Source organism: Schistocerca nitens, chromosome 2 (assembly GCF_023898315.1).
Source record: "Schistocerca nitens isolate TAMUIC-IGC-003100 chromosome 2, iqSchNite1.1, whole genome shotgun sequence".
Classification (NCBI taxonomy): Eukaryota; Metazoa; Arthropoda; class Insecta; order Orthoptera; family Acrididae; genus Schistocerca; species Schistocerca nitens.
The window spans coordinates 1065259457-1065284989 of NC_064615.1; the positions used below are offsets into that span (position 1 = coordinate 1065259457).

Below are 25533 nucleotides of genomic sequence, written 5' to 3' on the forward strand. Positions count from 1 at the left end.
TTCTACAAAAAGTAAGCAGTTTCCACAAGTCTGTCCAATACCCAATGTTAGGCAGTTACACCTCAGGTTGTAAATGAGTAAACTATGATATTTCAGCTTCACCCCCTGACAAAATACTACATATCTATAGGCATAATCAACACCAGTTCAGGCTGTAGAGTTGCCTTCATAGTCTTAAATGTTACTGAATTTAACACTTTACAGTTTAGGAATAAGTAAGGCACCCACATTTTTATTTATTTATTTATTTTTAAATTCTTGCGCAATATACAAGACACCGAAGATGACGACTCTAGTACCATTTCGCACACGTGAATATTGGGAAAAATTCTGAAACATCCCTGAAACAGCTCAAGGTATTTGGTTATGTCCTTTTTCTTTTTCTTCAATATAACTACCGATCTCATGAAATTGAAATCTAGTTTTATTTGATAAAAAGTTTTATTTATTCTGAAAGGTGGGTAAGAGGAACATTATTCAAACATATTAACCGATTCCAAAACATATGTGAGTGTCCCAAAAAGTTACAGGCTCCAAAGGAGACTACTACTCTGCAGTCTGTTTAGAACTAGAATGAAATTAAAACTGAACTAAAAATCCGTTTAACTGCACCTATATGTTCCTTTGAATTGAGTGATGCCTTCCTGTTGAACCATAGGCATTGGAGCACTCACAATCTTTAAAATGCTGCAAACCGGAAGTGAGCACTAGTGGTGATGTTGCTCTCTCGTGTTGGGAACCTGTATCAAGTAGCCAGTCCATACAGTAACATAAATTTCACAAATATTTCATTTAATTGGCAACTGAAGTCTATCATCTCTGTACTCCAGTAGTCACAGTCATACACACGTGCCACAAATATCCCTCATGGTAAAATTTTTATGTACTGGTATCCGACTTCCTGCCTCTGCAGCACAACAAACCATACTGCAAATGACACGTCTTCATGAAATCTTTACAGCACTGTATCATTGAAACTGCATATTTTTTAGATACACAAGTTTAAACATAATATTATGAAAAGGATAGTGGCTATTCACTTTATAGCAGAGATGCCGAGTCGCAGGTGCAACAGAAAGCCTGTCTAACAGCTAAGCTTTCGGCCAAGAAGGCCTTCATCAGAATTAAAAACACATGAGCACACACATATGCAAACGCTGCTCACACACACAACCACCGCCTCTTGCTGCCAAGACCAGACTGTGAGCAGCAGCACCTGATGGAAGAAGCAATGTGGGTGGTGGAAGTAAGGATGAGGCCGCAGCGGGAAGGGATACCAGATAAGGATGGGGATGGGGGGCATTACAGTGATGCTTGTGGGAGCATACAGGGATGAGATGGGGAGAAGGTAGGACAGCTAGGTGCAGACGAGATGTTAGATGGACAGTGGGAGGCAGCAAAAAAGGAGAGAAGTAAAGATATTGTGGGTGTGCTGGTGGAATAGAAGGCGGTGCAGTGCTGGAATGGGAACAGGAAAGGGGATAGGTGGGTAAAGGCCAATGACTAACAAAGGTTGAAGCCAGGAGGGTTACAGGAACATAGGATATATTGCAGGGAGAGTTTCCACATACAGAATTCAGAATAGCTGATATTGGTGGGAAGGATACAGATGGTACAATCTGTGAAGAAGTCATTGAAATAAAGAACCCGTCATGGCATCCTCAGACACTGGATGGTCTAGCTGTTTCTTGGCCATAGCTTGCTGGTTGCCATGCCCACACAGAATGAAGCTCAATGGTTGAAACTTAACTTTAAGATCACATGACTGTTTTCACACGTAGTCCTGCTGCCTTTGATGGGATAGGTGATGTTTGTGACCAGACTGGAGTAGGTGGTGGTGGAAGGATGCATGGGACAGGTCTTTTGCTAGATCTGTTACAGGGCTATGAGTCATGAGGCAAGGGGGTTAGGAGAAGGGGTTGTGTAGGGATTGATGAGGAAATTTTGTAGGTTCAGTGGGCAGCAGACAACTGTGGGAAGGGTGGGAAGGATAGTGGGCTAGACATTCCTCATCTCAGGGCACAACAAGAGGCAGCTGAAACCCTGGCAGAGAATGTGGTTCAGCTGCCCCAGTCCTAGGTGGTAATGAGTCATGAGAGGAATGCTCCTCTGTGGATGGGTGATTGGAGAGAGAAGGCATAGGGGGTTGGGGTTGGGTTCTTTGGGGAAGGAGACCAGACAGCGAGGTCATTGGTCTCATTGGATTAGGGAAGGACGGGGAAGGAAGTCGGCCATGCCCTTTCAAAGGAACCATCCCGGCATTTGCCTGGAGCGGTTTAGGGAAATCATGGAAAACCTAAATCAGGATGGCCGGACGCGGGATTGAACCGTCGTCCTCGCATAGGGGACACCTGCTTTTGTAAAAGGTAATTACGGTCTGTGATGGCCTCAGTGAGACCATTGGTATATTTTGAGAGGGCCTGCTCGTCAATACAGATGCGATAGCCATGGGTGGCTAGGTAGTATGGAAGGGACCTCTTGGTATGGAACGGGTGGCAGCTGTCGAAGTGTTGATAGGTTTTGATATGGAAGAGGTGCTGATATAGAAATCTTTGAGGTGGAGGTCAACAACAAGGAAGATGGCTTGCTGGGTTGAGAAAGACCAGGTGACGCGAATGTGGGAGAAGGTATCGAGGTTCTGGAGGAATGTGAATAGGGTGTCCTCCCCCTGGATCCCAATCTCGTAGATGTCATCAATGAATCTGAACCAGCTGAGAGGTTTGGGATTCTGGGTGGTGAGAAGGCATTCCTCTAGATGGCCCATGAATAAGTTGGCATAGGATGGTGGCATGCGGGTGCCCATTGCCATACTCCAGATTTGTTTGTAGGTATACCTTCAAAGCAGAAGTAACTGTGGGTTATGATACAGCTCATTATGGAGACTAGGAAGGGGGTTGTCGATTTGGAATCCGTTGGGCATTGGGAAAGGTAGTGTTCAATAGTGGTAAGGCCATGGGCATTAGGTATGGTGTGTAAAGGGAGGAGGCATCAATAATGACAAGCAAGGCAACCTGTGGTAAAGGAACAGGAACATGTGGAGAGTCAGTGGAGGAAATGTTTGGTAAGTTTTATGTAGGAGGATAGGTTGTGGGTAATAGGCAGAAGGTGTTGATCGACAAGCGCAGAGATTATCTCAGTGGGGCCGCAGTAATCGGCTGCAATGGGATGTCCTGGGTGGTTGGGCTTATGGACTTTAGGAAAGACGTAGAAGGTAGGAATGTGGGGAGGGGTAGGGGTGAGAGAGAGATGGACTCTGGGAAGAGGTTCTGGGATGGGCCTAAGGATTTGAGGGGAGACCGGAGACCCTGCTGCATTTTTTGAGTGGGGTCACTGTGGCAGGGTTTTTAGGTGGATGAATCAGACAGCTGGTAGAATCCTTCTTCAGATAATTCTTGAGTTTCACGACGACAGTGGTGGTGCCCTTGTCAGCAGATAGGATTACAAGGTCGGGATCAGTTTTTAGGTAGTGCATTCTGGTTCTTTCTGCAGCTGTAAAGTTAGCTTTAATGTTGAGAGATTCGGGGAACGATGGTGATGCAATGATCAAGGTTAAGAAATTCTGGAAAGTTAACAACGGGTGGTCTGGGGGCAAAGGGGTTAGGTCACAGTTGGATTGAGGAGTGAACTATGTCAGGCAGGTTTCAACATTGGTCTTTGGTTGAATCTGATTGATAGGGTTGATGGCAAAAACATGTCTCCAAAGCAGGAACCGGGAGGACAGAAGGTCTAATAAATCCTGCATGATTGAATTTGGGAGTGGGCAAAAAGTGAAGCCTTTGGAAGGGACTGACACTTCTGCGGGGCTAAGGCTCTAGGAGGAAAGGTTCACGACTGTGTTTCAAGTCTGTTTAGGTTCTAAATTCTGTACAGTGGTAGGTGAGAGATTTTGAGGGTGGGGCGAATGTAATAGGACTGCGAGGCAGGGTTTGTCAGCTATGGAGAAATATGGGGGAGGTCTGGAGGCTGCTGTGGAGCTGGTGAATAGTGGTAGCCCAAGCCGGGAGTAGGAAGTGAACAGGGTGGAGAGTTTTTTGAGGAGGTGGTGTGCATTCCGCTCTAGTTTCTGAAGGGCAAGAGTTTCAGTGTGTGATATGGGATCCACAAATTTGGGACTGCACAGCACGAGAATTTTATGAAGAGAGAGGAGGTATTGCGAGGATGTTTTGGTCTGATTGAGATGGTTTTGCAGGCCTGCAGAATCTGAACAGATGGAGGTCATTGTGGAAAGAGAGGTTGCAGCTGGAGATGGGTAATTTGACGGTAAGGCCATCTGGGGGGATTCCATGAGCCAAGCAACAATGCAGAAACAGTATGTATGACTTGGTTCTGGCTAGCGATAAGCAAACTTTTCTGTAGTAATGCGGATGGAATGAGCAAGGATTCATGTTGTAGACTAAAACTGTGTAAAGATACGCAAATAAGATAAAAGAATGCAAAAAAATGCAAAAATACATGGAAAAAGATACGAAAAGGATAAAATGGATGAAGTACGGAGAAAAAATGATGAAATCTGAGGAAGTAGGTCAATAGTGAAAGGTGAAAACAAACAAACTACTTAGTCAGTTCAAACAGTTGGTAATGATTTTTAAAGTGACTAGGAGCACTGTCGGAAATATTATTTTCTGCCTGTGATTGCACTTGATGAAGAATTTTGTGCACTGCCAAAATTGCACATGCTAAGTCATGTCCTGTGACAACATTTCCAACTACAAGCCAATTGCAAGTCATTACTTCCAACTCCAACACTTGAGGTCTTGTTCTGGAGTTATGTTACTTCCATAAAAACTAAAACTTGTCATTCTCCAATGATATCTTTGTACTACGTATGGCAAAACCACAGACCAGTTCTCAGCAAAATTGCAAAAAAGCACTAAACATACGTCTTCAGCCTTCACATCTGCAAAGTAGTGTTGTTGCAATTTCCAGAGATACTGGATGGATGGATGGATGGATGGATGGATGGATGGATGGAGTTAAGGGGACCACTACGACATTATCAGTCCCGTAAGCCTTTGTGTGTCAGGCCAGAAATAGTTCCCAGAGATGAACTACATGAAAGACAAATCCCAATGGATTCTATTGTATCTGAGAAACAAGAAAGCCAAGAGACAGAAGCAAGCAGAAGTGAGAGAGGATAAAAGGGTGTAGGCTAACCTGCTCAGAAAGCATCTGGAGGCCTCCAGCACACGTAATGTGACAGGAGACACAGCCTCTGCATCTGACTAGTGTTTCCTTACCCTCCACTGCCACAAGAAAACTAGCTACATGGACAAGATAAAATCTAAGGAAAGAGAACAATGACAACACATCTGTCAACCAATGACAGATATAAAAGAATAAGAAGAATCAAGAAAGTAGGAAGGACATGTGCCAGGCAGGACCGCTGAGCAAGGGTAGCCATAGGCGTCTCAGGTTAGATCATGTGATGTGGCACCCCTCCAATCCCTCAATCAGCTGACAAGGCTAGTCTGCCCTACGTCACATGAGTAAAAACCACTTTCAGAGTTAAAACATAAAACCAAATCAAACGCTCTGACATTGTCCGCTAGCACCAGAGGCATCATGTCAGTAAGTTTAAGGATTTGCTGTAAGGTGGCCAAATTAGGGCAGTCCAGTAGCATGTGGGCCACTGTGAGATAAGCATCACACCAACAGTGGGGTGGACCCTCACTTCAGACTATATGGCCATGAGTCAGCCAAATGTGGCCAGTGCGAAGCTGACAGAGGACAGCAGATTTGCTGTGAGAAGCACGAAAGGAAGACTGCTACATGGTCATGGTCTCCTGTATGGTTCGCAGTTTATTTGGAGAAATGGGGGCACACCAATTCGCATTCCAAGCCTCCAACAATTGTCAGCGTACAGTCAAACAAAGGACCAGTTCCTGTACCCCATCCGCAAAGTCAGCAACCTAACAGCCAACCAATCAGCATGTTCATTCCCTGGGATACCAATGTTAACAGGGATCCATAAAAAGACAACTGACTGTCCAGCATGGCAGAAGTCATAATGGAGATCCTTGATAGTCACAATCAATGGGTGTAAAGGGTAACAATGGTGGATAGCCTAAGCAAGTCACTACCAATTAAGAACATCTTGTTGGTGCAAGAACGAACATGACAGACGGCTTGAGCAATGGCCACCAATTCAGCAGTGAATACACTCCATCCATCTGGTAGGGAGCGCACTTCACTGCATCTTGCACCTGTGTAGGCAAAACTGCTTCATCCCTTGACCATAGGGCCATCAGCGTACACCATGTCAGAGTAAAAAAGCGTCAAGGATGCGGCAAAAAACCATAGGGTCTATTGAGTCTTTCAGTGAAAAAGAGAGGTCAAGGCAGATCAGAGGACAGCATACAAACACATTTTACCCCTAACAAGAGGCAACAGTGGGGAAAGATGGAGTATAGAGTGGATACTCTGTATGTGAACTGCGATTGTGACTCCAGACCATGGCTCTTGTTGTGGCAGGTACAGACCCCCAGCAGGAAAAGGACGTAGTTTGGATGCTCAGGGTAATAGCGAATGTGTATTGCATAGTTGATGAGCAGTTGTTGGTGCCTGATATATAAAGGGTTGGAAGCCTCTGCGAGTAGGCTGTTCAAAGGACTGGTCTGAAAGGTACCTGCTACAAGTTGGACCACACAATGGTATACTGGGCCTAGTATCTGCCGTGCTGAAGGCAATGTAGAGTCATATGGCAGGCTCCCATAATCAAGATGTGACAGGATCAGAACTTTGTAGAACCACAGAAGTGTAGAGCAGTCTGCATCCCAGCTGGTCTTCCTGAAACACTGAAGAGTATTATAATGTGACCAGCAGATTTGCTTAAGTTGGAGAAAATTGGGAAGTCACGTCAACAAGGCATCAAAGATCAATCTAAAAAAAAAGATAAGACCCATGACATTGAGCATTTGGTCCTCGAGGCGAAGTTCTGGTTGGGGACGGACTGTATGATGGTGACTGAAGTGCATGACATATTTTGATGGCAAAAAAATGGGAATATAGCACCCTACATTCAGCATCACCAACAGTTGAGGTGCAACAGTAGTCATCAGCATACAGGGAGGGTGACACTGTAGATCTCATAGCTGCTGCTCAACCACTGACAGCCATCAGAAAATGGGAAACACTCAATATGGAGACCCACAGGACCTCATTCTCTTGTACAGAGGGAGTAATGCGGAAAGCATCAACTTGAACCCAGCAAATATGGCAAGACAAGAAGTTCCGGAGAAAAATCTATAGTTGGCCCTTGGCCCCGGAGACCACACTCATGGAGGACACCAAAAATGTGGTCAAAGAAGGTAAGATGCTGACACTGAGCAAAAGCCGACCAAATAGCAGACTCCAGGTTCAAATGGCTCTGAGCACTATGGGACTTAACATCTGAGGTCATCAGTCCCCTAGAACTTAGAACTACTTAAACCTAACTAACCTAAGGACATCACACACAGCCATGCCCGAGGCAGGATTCGAACCTGCGACCGTAGCAGTCGCGCGGCTCCGGACTGAGCGCCTAGAGCCGCTAGACCACGCAGACTCCAGGCAGATCAAATTCTCAATAATAGAAAGGTCTTGGGTGAAAACCGCCCTGGGACGGAGCCATAAAACCCCAAGATTCAAGGTACCAACACAGCCATTAGCTCACCATATATTCGAGTAACCTGCAGAGAATATTAGTGAGACTCATTGGGCAACAGCTCTCCATCTCAAAGGGGTGTTTAGCTGGTTTCAGTACTGGGACAATCATACTTTCTCGTTACAGAGATGGGAACTCATTCTTTCTTGTTCCATATGCAGTTGAAAAGGCAAGGATGAGGCACTGGCAACCCACTGATAGGTGGGTGAGCATTTGGCTGTGGATGCAGTCTGGCCCTACCGTAGCCATGTCAGGGCAAAGCACCTGGGGACTGAGCAATTTTCACTCACTGAATGGAGCATTGTAAGGTTCAACGCGATGTGCGGTAAATAGTAAAGGATATATAATGTAATTGGATAGATATAAAAAAAAATACTCATCACATGGGGCAGAAGAACACACGTATAAACAGGTACTACAATTTCCAAGCTTTTGGAGCCAGTGGTTCCTTGTTCTGGCAGGAGAGCTGAAGGGGAAGGAAGAGGAATGGAGGAAAAGAACTGGTGGTTTAGGAAAGTCTTTCCTTCTCAACCCATCCTGGCCCAGGTTTCTGGGCAAACTTTATTTCCTAAACCATCAGTCTTTTTCCTTCACCCCTCTTCCTTCCCCTACAACCCTTCTGCCAGAATAACGAGCCACTGGCTCCAAAACCTTGCAAACTGCAATACTTTTTATATGCACAATGCAGGAAAAAGAAAGATGTCTACTTACCGTAAAGAAGAAATGTCAAGTTACAGACAGGCATAGTTAAGAGACACATATAACTTGCAGCCAAAGCCTTTGTCAGTAAAACACACACACACACACACACACACACACACACACACACACACACACACAGGCAAGCAAGCAAGCACATCTCACACACACACACGCGCGCACGCGACAGCCAACTCCAGCACCTTGGGCCAGAATACATCACATGGGATGCAATGCAGCAAGCTGGAGGGGATGGGGGGAAAGGAAGGGGAAGGTATAGTAGCGTATAGTTGGGAGAGAGATGAACGCTGTCTGGTGGAGTGCGCAGGGACTAGACTGCCAACAGACGCAGTATCAGGAGGTTGTGGTGCAGGGAGGTGGGGGAGAAAAGAAACAAAAATGGAGAAGAATGGGGAAAGACAGACGGGTGCACTGGCGGAGAGCTACAAATAAACAGGGTGGGAGATGAGAATTGGGATGAGATGACAGCGCAGAGGGGTGTAGAAACTGTTGGCTGGAAGGCATGCGGGCAGTATGTTACCTAGGTTAAGGACAGGATAGTTACAGGACTGGAGAATGTGTTGTAAGGATAACTCCCATCTGCGCAGTTCAGATAAGCTGGTGGTGGAGGGAAGGCTCCAGAAAACTCAGGTAGTGAAGCAGCCATTGAAATCAAGTGTGTAATGTTCAGCTGCATGTTGTGCCACAGGGTGGCCTACTTTGCTCTTGGCCACAGTTTGACAGTGGTCATTCATCTTTGTGGACAGCTGGTTGGTAGTCAAACCAATATGGAGCGCTGTGCAATGACTGCAGCAGAGCTGGTAAATGATTATGTTTCTATTGTTCGATACCTTTTATATGGGCATTCTCTGCTACCACTTTGCGGGTAGATTTTTTTTATCTAGCCAATTACATTATATTTTCAAAAATTGATTAATTGTACAGGAAATCACTTTACCCACTGTTTGAGAACATGAAATACAAGCCAATAAGTCTCTCTCCCCCCCCTCTCTCTCTCTCTCCCTCTCTCTCTCTAACACACACACACACACACACACACACACACACACACACACACACAGGCTCGGGTAAAATGAAAACCAAAATTTTCGGAAACAGCGTCTGTAGACATCACTGTTCACAGAGATACCGGAGATAGAAGCATCGGATCTTCACACAAACCTGCAAAGGAGAGGTACATGTTCCAGTGGTAGCAGCATAATGCTCCCATATTCTCGTTTCTGTCATTCTATGAGTTGGCAGACCTGGGCAAAGAGCCATTTAAAGGCAATAAGGCACTCCACTGATGAATGTAGCTTATGGTATTGGAGAGCCTGCCTGCAATCTCTAATGACCACGGAAGTTTTGGAAGTCCACCAATGTACTGCCTTCCAATGGGGGTATTGCTGAGTCAGCCACAGAGGGCAGAAAACTTCATTGCTGGGAAACATGTTTCTTGTCTGGTGATGGGGAGGAGGGGAGGGGGGAGAGAAAGCAGACAGAAGATGTTGGAGCTCAGCCAAGTGACAGAAAAAAAAAAAAAACAGCACAAGTAGAATCACATCATTAGTACCCTGTGGTGGAATGGAGAGCATGTCCTGCCTCAGTGCCACCTGCTGCCACTGGATAGGAGAAAATAAAGCAATACACATTTGTTCTAAATTAGGGTACATGGAGGTCTGGGATTATAGGGGCCACTAGGTAGGTTGGCTGGCTGGTTGGTTGATTAAAGGGACCAAACTACTGGATCATTCCGTTTTCCTTTGAACACACAGGTCTACGCGATTTTACACCAGAGATGGCCTACCACGCAGAACCCACAGGAAGAAAACGCCCAAGGTCTACCAAATGTCAACGAAGAGTAGATAAGGGACAAAAAAGAAGAAATGGGGGATATAGGAAGAAATGCAGATGAGATGTCTTATCTAGGGAGCTGCCGCACAGCGCAATGAGGGGACATACATCCCCCACACTTACCAGAGGTACGTCACTCAGAAATTGCCTAGGAAATACTATCAGCATGGACAGGGCAATAGCAGCACAGGTAGACATACAATTAATAAGATGAACAGACCATGCAAGAGGGTGGCAGGAAAAGTAGAAGACAGGTAGGATAAGAGCTGGAGTGGGCCACCAAGCCCAGACGGCTGCAGCTCGGTCTGGGCAGAGGCAGCAACAATGTTCTGCCAACCCCTCAACTGCAGGGGGGAGGGGCACACCAGGAATGCTGCCTCAGATAGAGGGGCAAATCATGCAGGGTCTGGCGGCACCGAGGCCATTAAAATCTACTCTCCGCATGGGTGCCACCCACCCAGCAAACCGTTGCCTGAGGTCCTCATGCCCCAGCCATGACAGACACATACTCCCTGGCTTGCATGGGGAGTTTCCACCTCGGGCACCAACAGTGCAATCCCTGCATGGTTGGCCGGGGTGAGGGGGCGGCTATCATCGTGCAGGTACTTGATGATCCCTCCCTCCCAAAAAAACAGTGGCTTTCATGCTGGGTTCTGAGTGTAATACCCCAGCAAGAAAGAATGGTGCAAAGAGAGAAAAGCACAAGGGTGGAATATCTGCCACACTGGGCGACATTCCCTGCATGATCTGCACTTCTGTAAAATTTTGAAAAGAAATAGCAAGTCAAACCCAACAAGGGGACCATATAATTAATAATGAAAAGGTGTAGAAGGCCAGAAGGTAACAAAACTAGTGTCCAAAACACAAATCAGATACAAGCACAACTGACTGCAAGAAGACCATACAATTGAAAGGCAGAGAGGAAAAGAGAATAACAGAAAGACTGACTTGCAGCATGGAAAGGGAACACTGCAAGGGCCGGGGATCTGTGGTGGCCAGGCACATACTGACAAATATGTGAGCCCCCTGAGCAAGGTCTTCAGATGTTGGTGTGTTACTGCTTTCATTGCCCATTTCCCAAGTTCGTCATTTAAGAAAACATCAATGGCAAAAAAAAATTTAATTAGTTTATACCCCCCCCCCCCCCCAAAGTTGCATACATAACTTCTGAAAGTTGTCTAGAACGCCTTTCAAACCAAGTGTTCCCTTTACAGGACAGTCGACACATTCCTGAAACAACGAAATCTCTTGCTTTACATCGCAGACTACTCAGGACTCCACATGTCCAGCATGCCACATGTTCAAGTAAGTTCTTCGAAGTTACCACACAAAGTTCATAATTTTCACAGTACAATCACATAAACAGACATCCCTTGGTGGGTACGGAACTACTCTCTTAGGCTGCAGTGCATAAAGTTTTTATCTTTCAGTGTATAATGTTGTACATCCTTTCTCGTATATAGCAAAAGATTCTCTGAAACTGCCGGTCACGTATTTTTTCACTTTCACCACTTTTTTCCTTCAACTGTTATAGCTGTGACGTTTTTGTTGGCACTCTTGTGAGAACAGTCCTACTTATCTTCCCAATAAAATGACTGTTATATTTGGGCAGGTTTCTTTTACAGGATGACCATAGTTTGGATCTGGTCTTCCAGAACTCCTTTTACAGACTTCAAATTCCTTGTTTTGTGCACCATATATTCTGATGCAGAGGGAATGTGGCACAAAACTGTTTTTCGATGTAATAGTGAGAACATGCACATTTTCTGTCAGATGCACACAATTCAGCAGTTGAATTGATGTTCAAAAAAAATTCCTGGCACGTTGTGCAAGATTCCTTTGGTTCGAGTTGTTCTGAAGATGGATCTCCTACTTTGAAAAGTGTGGTCAATATTGCTTTCTTGTGCTCCCCCACAGCTTCAGTACCTTCTCTGTGCTTTATTAATGCATACAGCTTATGAGTTGCCTTCACTGACCACAGTTCTTAATGGGACCAGCACCTATCTCTGTAGCTGACTGAATTAAGGAATGTAGTATGTCCTTTACAAATGCAAAATGTGCATCACCTGCACCACGGGAGACTTATCTTCATATTCAGATTATTCAGTTACTGTCATAGTTGATATTCTGTCACAGTATTTAGAAAGCACTTATTCCCAACATGATTTTTTTTTAGTTATATATGTTACACTTTTATGGATATGCAAAGTCAGCACACTTCACTCTCTCATGGCCCCAGTCAGAAGAATTTTCAAATAATCCTTTCCACAAAACAGCCCAATCAGCAGAATCCTTACAAATCCTTACAAGGACAGAAGCATCTGTATGGTCTCAGATATCCTATCTACAAAGCTCTACAATATAGAAATTAGTTATGAGGAACTGCAGTACAGAAACCAGCAAAACAACCACCTCAACAAAGAAATTTGAAGAAAAGCTTCAACAAAGAAATCAGTAATAAAAAACTACAGTAAAGAAATTAGCAAAATTTTTCCTTAAATTAAAAAAAGAAATACACAAGAATGCTATAGCGAGAGATCTTTGATACATTTGCAAACCAAGGATATCAATATAATCCTAAAGACATTATCTTTCAAATAAAAAGACAACATAATGCATGGAACTGTTCCAGAGATAGTATGTTTTAAAGATTTTCCCAAAAATTGCATGCGCAAAATGGTGCTGTAAATGTCATCATTGGTAGCCAGTACGTTTTTTTTTGACAAAACAAAAAATAAGGGTGTCTTACTCCATCCTAAATTTTTGCATATGTTAAATTCAATAACATCTAATACTATGAAGTTAAGAGTTTTTTTTAGACTGCCTGAATTAATATGAACTACGCCGATAGTATGGACAAACATAAGAGCTCTGAGAGGCTCATGTTCTCATACCAGCCAGATGGAAACAAACATAACTGGGAAATTCAAAAAGAGTCCTGCAGTACACTGACATGAGAACAGCAATCACAGATTACAGCGACAACATCAAATTTCCCTCCACTGGAGGTCAAACAGGTGCTCAATTTGCCATAGTGGTATGCGGTCAGAGTCTTGCAAATCTTTTGTCACAACCCTTGTAATACCAACATATTTCCAATAATGTATATTGGTGAAGAGGATGTTAGTTTATCACCCACCTAAAAAAATGTTAATTATCATCTACTCATTAACAATAATTGTTGAAGATGTACTGATGAACACTGAAGCCGTACAAAAATTTGTAACACAAAATTTCAAATTTCCAGAACTCACAAATATCTTTTTGCACACACTCGGCGATACCAACCAACTTTCAGTAATTCCTACTACCATCGAGGACTGGCGAGGGAGGGGAGAATGGATGGGGCACACTTTGTGACCACCACAAAAAATTTAAAAAATCAATAATTATTGTTGACTTTTTAAAGAAATACTGATGTAACAGGTAGGGCCTGAACCTGAAAATATCATATATGATATTCATTGTGGTGCCACTCCATGTCAAATCATGCATCTCACATTTTCACAAAACTTTGTCTATTTGCTTACACTTATGAGAACTTCTGGAAATTATTTTTGGTCTCAGACAAAAACTTTTTTATGTTGAATTTTCATTATAGCGATGTTCTGATAATTTGTCTCTACAAGAATGCCCATGCAATGTGGTACTTATCTATAGAAATACTTGTAACTCATGTGTACAGGAAGCTGCTGATTTGGATTTTTTTTTTTATAGGCCTAAGTTAAGAGGGGCATACGGTTAACAAGAATGCATTTATTTGATCAGTGAAGTTACAAAGAAAACTACAAAAATAATTTATTTACGTCACTTCCCAATTTCTGGAAAAATAACATGCATGTTGAGAAACACTTAAATGATATTTCTCCAACCTGCTGGGATTGAAGTACGGGACTTAAAAAATCCTAAGATTGCAAGCTTTCTAATGAAATAAAAATATTAATGAGTTTCCTGCAAAGGGCCACACAAATAAATTGAAAATAAAAAACTTTTTACTGTGATGAAAAACTAGTCATTCCAAGTAAGTTCAGCCAGGTCTGGCACCCACTGCCTCAGATGCAGGAATCTCAAATTAGCATATTTAAATATCAATTATTCTAGGCAGACAAATTAATCTTAAGTGTGCAAAAGTTACTTCATTTTATGAATTGATTTTTGAAAGAATACAATATATTACATTTATCTGTCCAGCTAACCACCAGCTCACAGTAATAAAGTGTTCTGTTTGTTTGTAGTAGCTTGTTTGAAACCTGTGCATAAGTGAAAACAGTGCAACAATCACTGTCTGTATTGTTGAACATCAGTGACATGCAACCAGTCCATTTTGCTCTTTGTCTTTCCATGAGACTGCTCACATTTACTTGTAGTGCAGTCATTTATCATTCTGTTAGTATTGTAGTGTGTTTTTAACTGAAGTAGTGCTCATGTACTTACAACTGAAAATGTGAATTCATGTAGTGTTGGAAAATTACTCACAACACCATGTCATTTGGCTACATAAACATCAGTAAAAACTCTCCAAAAATGTTCAGACCTGAATGAAGACCAACAAGGTTTGATAGTATTACAGTCCAATATAAACTTTCCAGATGATCAAGAAAGAACTATTATGTGGACAAAACAGTTACTATTGCTTAAAGGTTTTTGAAAGCCATCATAGAACTTCTTGTGATCCTTTCAAACTACACAGGCACAGAATTGGAAAATCCTAGAGATCGATAAGTTTTGGATTTGTCTAAATCATTAAGTCTGCAAGAATCAATCAAAAACCACACAAAAGACTTCGCCCAAAATGTCTTAAGATCTGTAAATAAAAAACTGAAATCGGTGGTGGAAATGAAAGTGATGCCAGTGACCCAGATGTGACACTTCCATCAGTCAGTGCTAGAAAGTCAAAGTATCAAGGTCACACATAAAACTTTGGATGATTTGGGGCGCTCTCCTTAAAACTTCATTCAATTCCAAATCACAGCAAAGCTTCATATGACACATTAAGGTTAGCGAGAATGAAATAATTAAGAAGGCAAAGATTCTTATACCATAATATTGTTAATGAAAGAAAAAGGTCAAAAGAAAAAATTAATGACAGAATTTAGTGAGTATGCAGTTTTACAGGTAAGAAACTGGAAACAGGAACATATTTTATCAATTCCTATTCCAAAAAGAGGTCAGATGATCACTAATGAAGTCAAAGATTGTCACCAATTTTTACCAAAATGATGAGTGTACTCTAATGTTACCAGGAATAAAGTGAGCTACAGAAAAATGTGTATATGCAAGAGAGACTCATCCTCTGCCACCTAAGGGAACTATATTAATGTTTTAAATGGGAGAAGCCAAACATTAACATAAGTTTTTCTAAATTTTGTTCACCAAGATTAAAGTGGCGTATTTTAGTTGGTGCTGCAGGCATTCATTCAGTGTGTGTCTGTGGTATCCACCAAAACATAAAACTGCTTTTGGATGCGGAACACATTCAAGAAACGTACAAAGAACTTATAAAATTTATTGTATGTGACTCAGAAACTATGACTGCATGGTTAATCACTGTGCAATTGTCCCAGTGACGATAAATTGTTAGAATTGTTTAAAGAAAAATTCTCTTACAAAGATGCTGATGGTGAAATTGAGTACAGCCAGTGGATTACCACAGGCCACTGGACAGTATTGGTAAAGCAATCTGCAACTGTTGATGAATACACTGATTTACTGGTAACAAAATTACAGGCACTTAAACCAAACTCTAATATTTAAGTATCTGACAAGGGCCCTAAAAAATTTGAAAGACAATCTAATATTGGAAAAAGCAATTCTGTTAATGGATTTTACTGAAAACTACAGTTTTATAATTAAGAACGAAATCCAGTGTTAACACTGGACAAGAAGCAGTTGTACAACACATTCTTTTTGTGTTTATGTGATAAACAAGGAAAATAAATCGACAATAGCAAAACACTGCTTTATAAGTTATGATATGGATCACAATGGGCGAAATGGTTAAGGGATTGGCTGAACACTGCCCACTAGTCAAGAAATCTCATTATTTCACTAGAAAAGGCTTTAAAAAATTGTGTGAACACAACAAGGATTTTTCCATTGACATTGATCATTCCTTTTTTGCTACTAGCCACGGCCAATCTGTGTGTGGTGAACTGTAAAACTTTTTTTGAGGAAAAGCTAGTCTTCAACTAAATGATGATGTACAAATAACTGCATATGGTGTTTACAATTTCTGCAAGGCTAATATTGACTAATGTTTTTTCCAATTTTTGACAACCCGCACAATAACTGGCGCCAGGAATTTTCACAATTACAAATCGCTTTCCTGTGATTAATTAGAAAAGCAACTTGTTCTGAAAAGCCTTCCACGATTTCTTCCTTCAATGAAAATTCCCCGCAATGGACACGTAGCTATCCCCAACAAAATTCTTTTGTGGCAGCTGTATATGATGACATGTGGTACTTTGCCTTCGTTGAGAATGTGTGATGAAGGACAGGCTGAACTACTTTTTCTCCACCTACCTGCACCATGAGTATCATTGTTTTGGCCTGAGAAGGAAGACTTGTTTTGTGCCTTTGAAAAACATTTTATGTACTGTTGGTGTAACAGAGTCAAGAACATTAAGAAGAATGCATTACTTTAATAAAAACAATATCAAATTAACATAATCTAATTTCTCACAGTAGATTCAAAATAGACCCACTTAAAACTAACTTGGGAACTCCAAAGATCTTCACTGCTGAACATTTACGTTTTAACCCACGAGCAAGTAGCTGTGTATAAAGTGCGCCAACAAAAAATAAAATGATTTTGCAGTGTTTCATTATGGTTACACAACTACAGACCCATAACTATTCCTTACTTATTGCTTCAGATAACACAGTGATAATTTGTGCCGTCATACGTCCAAGTGAGCATCAGTAATATAAAATACAAAGTGAGCTAGGCAGAAAAAATTTATGATGCGTACAAAAAAAAAAAAAAATTGCCCTGATTATGAGCTAGCAGCCTAATTAATGCCACACTGAGACAGCTATCTACGAGATAATTAGTGATCGAATAAGCAGCTGGATGGGATCTGATGCCACTGCACTGCTTAATGCTTTGAGTGGGTCATTACTGTCTCTGTAACACCTGTCCTTGGGAACAGGGTGTTGTACTGAAAATTTATTTCATTATTGTTTAATAAAACAGTGGTGTATCTCATTTTTTTTTAATTTTCTTGTTGTTTAAATAAGCTAAGATTAAACTGTGATTTTGATCATACATCACTCATCTTGACAACATAAATGAAGCTATTCTATACATGTGTACAAAGTGCACACTCGCTCATGTTATGAAAAATGGCACGCCCGTTCGAGGGTTAAACATCTGTCTGTGTAGAATAACTGGCATTTAAATATGTTCATTTATACCCCTAAATAAAGTTAATATTAGTAACTAAAATATATCAGTTAAAATTATAACTTCTGGCTCTGTACTTTATTATTTTAACAAGACATGAGACATGTACTAAAGCTTAGTAGACTAAATAATGCGCTTTAAAAGATCTTCTGAACAATTTTACAAATACTTTAATATATAAATGAAAACCCTATACCTGTTCACACCCATGCTTTCAATAAAAGAAAGTGGTCTAATAACAGCACTGTCTAAAAGTATTTTTCATACTTAACAAAACATTGTTTGGGCAATAACAATTTAAGTTGAATTTCTATATTACCAGATGTGGAGCAGAGTTATTAAATATTTTTTCCCATTGAGTTTCATTCTTTTCTGATACTTGTTGAAAATTAGCTATACTGCAACCCCCTCCCCCCACTCCTCCACAGTAATACAATCCAAATGGGAAGCTTCACACAGTGTAAGATTTTTGAAAACTTTACCACATTTTCTTTCAAACACTATATGAAATATATGGTTATTACTACAAAAAAAAAAGGGACATGAAAAGCTGAAGCAGCGAGTGTCAGGCCAAGATGAACTTACTTGGAAAGCCTCGTTTTTCATCACACTCAGTCTTTAGGCCACGAGTGGCCTACCGGGACCATCTGACCGCCGTGTCATCCTCAGGGGAGGATGCGGATAGGAGGGGCGTGGGGTCAGCACACCGCTCTTCCGGTCATTGTGATGGTATTCTTGACCGAAGCCGCTACTATTCAGTCGAGTAGCTCCTCAATTGGCATCACGAGGTTGAGTGCACCCCAAAAAATGGCAACAGCGCATGGCGGCCTGAATGGTCACCCATCCACTCGCCGACCACGCCCGACAGCACTTAACTTCAGTGATCTCACGGGAACCAGTGTAACCACTGCGGCAAGGCCATAGCCTTCATTTTTCATCAGTGTCCATTCACAGAAAACCCATTAATATTACTATTTTATTAGAACCTAACCTAATCTTGGGAATTATTTAAGACCAAAACTAGGTTCCCAGCAGATTGGAGAAATGTCACATAAGTGTTTTACAACATCCTTGTAATTTTTCTAGAAAATGAGTGGCCCACATTTTTTTAATTCGCTCTCTAACTTTACGGCTTAAATAAATGCTTTCTTGTTAACTCTATGCCTCTCTTAACTTCTGAAGAAAATTCCAAATCATAAGCCTCTTATACATCTAAGTTACAGTATTTCTGCAGGTCAGTACCACTCTGCATGGACATTCTCGCACATCCAAATAATCAGAACATCACTATATTGAAAATTCAGTATAAAAAAGTTTTAGTCTGAGACCAAAAAGAATCTCCAGGAGTTCTTATGTTCTAAGTACAAGCAAATATACAAAGTTTCATGAGAATTTGAGATGGTGGGTGACGTGGCATGAAATGACCCCGTGAAAAAGTCACATATACTACTGAGATTTATGTTTATGGCTTAGGTTTACCTGAAAAATTTAAAACATTTATGGAACCTGGTAGAAGATTTCATGAAAACAACAAACATTTTAAAATGTAGTTCCTGTCTAGATTACAATATTTCCAAAAGGTTGGCCCAGCCATTTCCATATTTATCATGGGACATAAGCAAGACACTTGTCAAGTAACATAACTTTTGATGCATATGCAAGAGGACTCTTGCTTGGGAGAAAATGCCTAATGACCATAAAGTTTAATGAATACCCCTAACTATAAGAAAACAATCTACAAGAGCCCTGAGCATCTAAACTATCTTACATGTTTCTAACAAATTATCCCAAAACTTCATAAATATACAGGATGTAATCTTATTTCCAAACATGGCAGTTTCTTGTGTTTCAGTGAAATGTCATAACAGATAACGCAGATTAAAGTTTGCTTAGCATTCTGCAGTTACACAAAATTAACTGTGCATCCTTAAAGTGTGGGATGTAAAATATATTTCTTTTATTTACAAGATTGTAAGCTACAGTGTTGCGAATTGTCACTGAATGGAAATTCACTGAACCCTTTAGACGAAAGTGTGTATCAACTGCAAGCATTTCCCTGACATGGGTTTGTGCAAGGTAAGGATAAGATTTCTACTACTAAAACAGTCTGCATGTTTAAATTCCCACTTGGTAGCTTCTGAGCTACAATGTGAGTGCCTCCATACACTAACATATACTGAAGCCCTACACGTATTTGTAACTCAAGATTTCAAGTACTCACTTCAAGAGTCAAAAAATCTTACTGCTACAGTTCACATAGACAGAGCAAAAGCTTGTATAATGTACACAGACCAAGTTAGAACCTATCTGAACAAGTAAACACTTATCTAAATCTATACCCATTGCAGAACTTTGTTAGCCTTAATACATTTGCTTAGACTAGGAGTTGTCTAATGCTTAGTTAATCTCTGTTGATCATTGCCAAAACTAACAAAGCTCATTTCTTCCCCAGTATCAACTTTTGTTGAAGACTTAGTAACCTGCACATCAGAAAGGCAATAGGGTCATTCCATGCCAAGTGGTCTAAACCTTCCCACCATCATGTCTCCAATTTTCTTCAAATTTTATCTGTAGCACTAGTCAAGTGCTAAATTAAGTTTCTCAAGATTTCAAGCCTCTAGCTGCAATACTTGCTGATCTAGACCCCCTTGTCTGAAGGGTAGTAAGTTCGCATGCGCGCGACATCAGACAAAATGCCATTTTTGGGGTCTCATAAAATTGAAACCAATTCATAAGAATGGTTAGTAAGATGAGACCCTGTACAGTTTTTTGTGCTGATTCAAACGAAATTAATTATAAGATTACTGATGCAAAATCCGGTCAAACAAGTCGACTCAAAGTGTACCCCTAATTCTGTCGTGACTTAATGCGACAAATTTTGACCAATATTCAGACTGCAATAATTTCCTTGCAGATAAAGATATGGACTTGAACTTTTTACCAAGTCTTATCTTTGTGCTGGACATAATACAGCTGGATTTCCAACTACCCAGGCTTTATAGTCGCCTTGCAAAATCTCTTCAAATTTGGCAGTGTCAGCGCAAATGGCTTTATTTACCAAAGTTCAAAGCCCATTACTACAAAATAGTCAGCCTGGATTTAATTGTGAATAGTATCATCTGAAAGAGAAAATTTTGCTCTACAAGATGGATATATTTTTCTTTTGCAACGCTTCCATTAAGTGCTTATTTACTCAGGTCAAAGTATCTTATATTTTGTGTGCGCAGTGCCCTGCGTTGGTCCATGATGGCTGAGCCATTACTGGTTATCACAATAAAACCAGCATCCCCATCGCCATAGGGGCCACGCCCGATAGCCATGCAGTAACAGCCACGGGTGGGTATCTTTACTGCAGGTTCCCAAGCCTGATTACAGGGTGTCTTTACCACAGGATCCCAAGCCTGATTGTGGGTTTCTTTATGCAGGTTCCCAAGCCTGTCTTCCTCAGTTACTTCATCATTCTGAAAGCATCGTTGATTTGCAAGAGAATGCTTTCAGGAAAACTGTATTGCCGACCAGATGATGTCACTGATGGAGCTGGAATAACACCAATGATAAGTTGTTCTGGAATCCAGCAAGTATCACGTCTTAAGGGCCAATAAAATGAACTTGCAGGACCATGAGGATGCATAAAGCTTATGAAAGCATCTTTCTGTTCGACTGAGATTTCAACGATGTTTCCAATCCACCATTTCTTTTCATAAATGCAAGCAACATACTGCCCAGGCTGAAGATCCATGACTTGAACTACTAGTTCAGCAGCACTAATTTTGGCCAAAAAAGATGTCGCATCATTTGAAACTCTACTGACCTGAATTGTCGTCATATCAATGGGCAAAAAATGGTGGTTTTCTCTTGTGCCAGCTAGAGTGTGCCCTTGCAGGAATCTTTCTTCTTGAGAAGCTTTTTCTTCTTCAACTTCCTCTTTGCTGATGAAAAAGAATTTGATTCCATTGATATTATCATTGCAGAAGTTGAAAAGATCTTTGGGTGTTAGAATCTGGTTTTCATATGGACGTTGCAAACTTGCTCTTGCTGCCAACCGTTTTGTTGTGCCTCCAATGCCATCACAAGGCGACTTTCCATGGCTTGTTCCAAAGAAATTCCATTCTGCTGTTATTTCAAAATCTTCTTTGTGATAGCATAAGTTGAGAAAATTCTTGAAATTCTTATATTGTGCAGCTGAACCATCACTGAAGTAGTGGATGTGGCTTATTTTGGAAAATTGCATCTTCAGGTAATTGATTACTTTTCCAATGTAAACATGGACAGCAATCGTATCGTGTCGAAGGCAGTCACTAATAACACAAAGATTCACACATTGCACCTCTTCGTTTTCACAGTAGTAGACTACAAATGGATGAACTGTTGCTTGACTGTTTTCCCAGTGAAAGCCTTGCACTGCATCTTGAACAATAAATGAATAGTTTTCAGCAAAATCCATTAGTATTATGAATTCGCCTTCTTTCAAATCAGTTTTGAGAGCTTTCAGGTGCTGGCTTTGATGCTTGGCAATGTAGTGATGACAAGACAGGTTCCAAATTTTTGCTGCAATATCTTCAACATACTCTTCTGTTGAAAGCTGCTTTGTTTCTAAAGTATCCCTGTCGGTATGAATCCATTGTTTGTACTCAATCGGTTCTTCAGGGTCATTATCTTCAAAATATGTTGCAATAACTGCTTCTACACCTTCTGGACCAGGGCAGTTTTCACAACGATGAAGCATACAATCCTTGTTTTCCAAGCTGCAAACAGCTTTGCTAAGAATTTCCTTGTAGTCTTCATTGATTGATGCACCAGTGAGCATAAGCTTGACATTTTGGTGTATTGTACAGACACAAACTGAGTGCATTCCAGCAGAGCCAACTGTAACACACCATTTTGGTCTAAGCTCGCAAAACTTTGAGAAGCCAATTTCTGGTCCATTTTGCTTCTGATAAGACACGTACATTTCCTTCAAATTGCAAAGCAACAACCGCTTTTGCTTGTACACCTTTGTTCCTGAAATTCTCACAGGCACACAGTCTTTCTTCCCTGGACAAAGTCTGCTGAATTCGTCATCTTGAAAAAAGTCATGTACTTTCTGGACAACTTCATCTGAAAGCTTCCTTCCTTGCCGATTTGCTGGAAAAGCTAGAACACCTTGCTCATTCTTCAGTTTTCTCGCTTGCTTTACCATTCTTTCTGATACATTAAATGCTGTTGTCGTATCTTTAATTGTCCAGCTTCTTGGAACCAAGGTCAATATTTGAACTTTTGTCCTACGATTTGACACTTTACATTTTTCTTTCAACTCTTCTATAAGATTATCAAGATCTGCACAATTACTGCATGGGCGACTTTTACTTGAACTTGGCTGTTCATCGTAATTGATTCCTACAGCAGCAGCAATTTGATTCCCAATTAAACTTTGTGCATCCAAGATCTTTCTTTTTGCATAGCTTGGCTTATCTCTTTTACTTAGTTGTCTTCTTTTCAATGGTGAAGCACCAATAAATGATAAACTTTTGTTGATGGCTGGTTCAGTTTCATCCGTTGTGAAATCTTGTTCAGATTGGGTTGATAGTGATGATGAATCTTCTAGCTTTTGGTTCAGTGCCGACATGCAGCGAGGGCAAAGCTTCTGACCAGGTTTTATATCAATCACTTCTTTTTTCTTTAACAGGCAAAGTTTGGCAGCTGTTTCATTATCAAGCAGTCTAAGTCCAGCTTTTACATTGTGATTCCTCTTCTTGAATGGATTGCAACATTTCTTTTGCATCGCTTGATATTCATGTAGGAAGAGGGCTTCATGGTGGAAGCAAATGATGGAATTTTCGTCAAGTTTGGCTTCTGAACGCGAAACAAGCAATTTCTGGTCACATTCTGTGAAATCACTAAACGCTTTGAATCCAGTCTTCTTAGCATAGAAGATAACATGGCACTTTGATGCAGCAGCATCTTTTCCAATTGAACAGGGGGCCAACGATTCTTCTTCTTCATTAACTTCTGACATCTCTCACTGGCCAATCACTGAATAAAACACGAATGAAATATCCAATTATATCAGTAATTCTAAGCGACTATTAAGATTCAAATTCCTAGAAATGAAGAAAAATTAGTGCATCGCGCATACAAAATATAACAACTTTGATGTGAGTTAATGAGTACTTAATGGTCGCGTTGCAAAAAAAACAAATGTCAGTCTTGTAGAGCAAGATTTTCTCTTTTAGGTGATACTATTCACAAGCAGATTCAGGCCAACTATTTTTTAGTAATTGGCTTGAAACTTTGGTAAATTTTACCGTTTGTGCTGACACTGCCTAATTTGAAGAGATACTGCAGGGCGACCATATGGCCTGGATCATTGCAAATCCGGCTGCATTATGTCTAGCACAAGCATGAAGCTTGGCCAAAAGTTCAAGTCCATATCTTCAACTGCAAGGAAATCATTGCAGTCTTAATATTGGTCAAAATTTGTCGCGTTGTGTCACGACAAATTTTGAAGTATACTTTGAGTCGAGTTATTTGACCGGGGTTTGCATGAGTAATGTTATAAATAATTTCGTTGGAATCAGCAAAAAAAACTGTACAGGGTCGCATCTTACTAACCATTCTTATGAATTAGTTTCGATTTTATTAGACTCCAAATATGACTTTTTGTTTATGTTGCATGCACACGGACTAAGTACACTTCAGACAAGGGGGTCTAGATCAGCAGCTATTGCAGCTAGAGGCCTGAAATCTTGGGAAACTTACTTCAACACTTGACTAAAGCTACAGTTAAAATTTGACGAAAATTGGAGACCATGATGGTGGGAACTTTTTTCAGTTTTAGACCACTTGGTGTGGAATGACCCAATAAAGGACTGGAAAGTATCAATGATGTATAGGTACCACAATACACACATTTTGACAGCATATATTCATTGTACAGAAACTTATTTGGCAATCCAAAATAAACATGTATATTGCTATGGAATGAATTAAAATTTGTTTGTTTGTGGTTCTATGTTCAAGGGTTATGACTGGCTTCTTGCATGTTATAAAGCACAACTGAGAACTTTTAATCACAAATAAACCCACCAGTAGTAGCAAACTAAAAAAAATGGTGTACTTTTGCTTGTTTCACATGGGGATGGGGTAGAGACACTTCTCAATACTACTAGCACCAATGGTTTTCGCGCAATGTGAATCGATATACCCATTTAACACGAGAAAGCCCATAATAGTTTCTCTATATGTACTACAGTCCAAATAAACTCACCTGTCATACTCTTTTAAATCAAAGTAACTCTTAGCCAGCATATAAATATCCCAATCACTGGAGACCGGTTGCTCTTTGAACGATACAGATTCCTGCAAGTCTACGTTTACATCTATCAATGCATAATTAAGCTCTGCCAGCCTACAAAATAACACGTTACAAAATTACATACCGCCAACTTTAAGCATATGAACATGTTTAATAACTCAAGTTCGACAATTCCCACCACTTGGTGCTGTGCATTAATCCTCTCAGCGAACATTCTACAACTGCCTTCTGCAAGTCAAGTTTCACCTGCTTCAAATCAAGTTTGAAAGAATCTTCTGCCATGTCGATGAACAATCAAATATATAAACAATTAAAAAAATTCACAATACATGTAACCCCAATTCATTTAATTCCCATCGCGCCGAAGAAACAAGTGACTATTCATACTATAGTATCTTTGTATCTTTAAAAAACGTAGCATCGTTGAGCTGTGGGAGTGTCTCGGTCTCACTGCGTTGACGTTTCTTATCGGATATTGAAATCACGTGACATTATCCACCTGGCTACAGAGTACACGTGGCCGCTCGTGTTCCGAAGTACTCATAGAGGTATTCTACCTCCATTGAAGTACAGTAGTTGCTTAGACGTATGGTGTGGTTATCCGCTCCCATATCACTTGTTTACTTATTATTTTTCTCG

The 25533-nt window shown here is 40.9% G+C and overlaps 1 protein-coding gene across 2 annotated transcripts in view; it reads right to left on the reverse strand.

Moving 5' to 3' along the window:
• The window catches only part of LOC126237440 (cell division cycle protein 23 homolog), a 116382-nt gene extending 91108 nt beyond the window's left edge, over nucleotides 1–25274 (reverse strand). The window contains exons 1-2 of one of the 2 annotated variants that reach the window (XM_049947556.1): nucleotides 25073–25274; nucleotides 24847–24987 (exon numbers count right to left, since the gene is read on the reverse strand). In XM_049947556.1, the coding sequence (XP_049803513.1) occupies nucleotides 24847–24987; nucleotides 25073–25176 (245 nt within the window). In that variant the 5' untranslated portion in view covers nucleotides 25177–25274. Of the gene's footprint in view, nucleotides 1–24846; nucleotides 24988–25018 lie in introns of both variants that reach the window. The other variant, XM_049947557.1, reaches the window with a different exon arrangement.
• Between the last annotated feature and the right edge of the window lie 259 nt (nucleotides 25275–25533).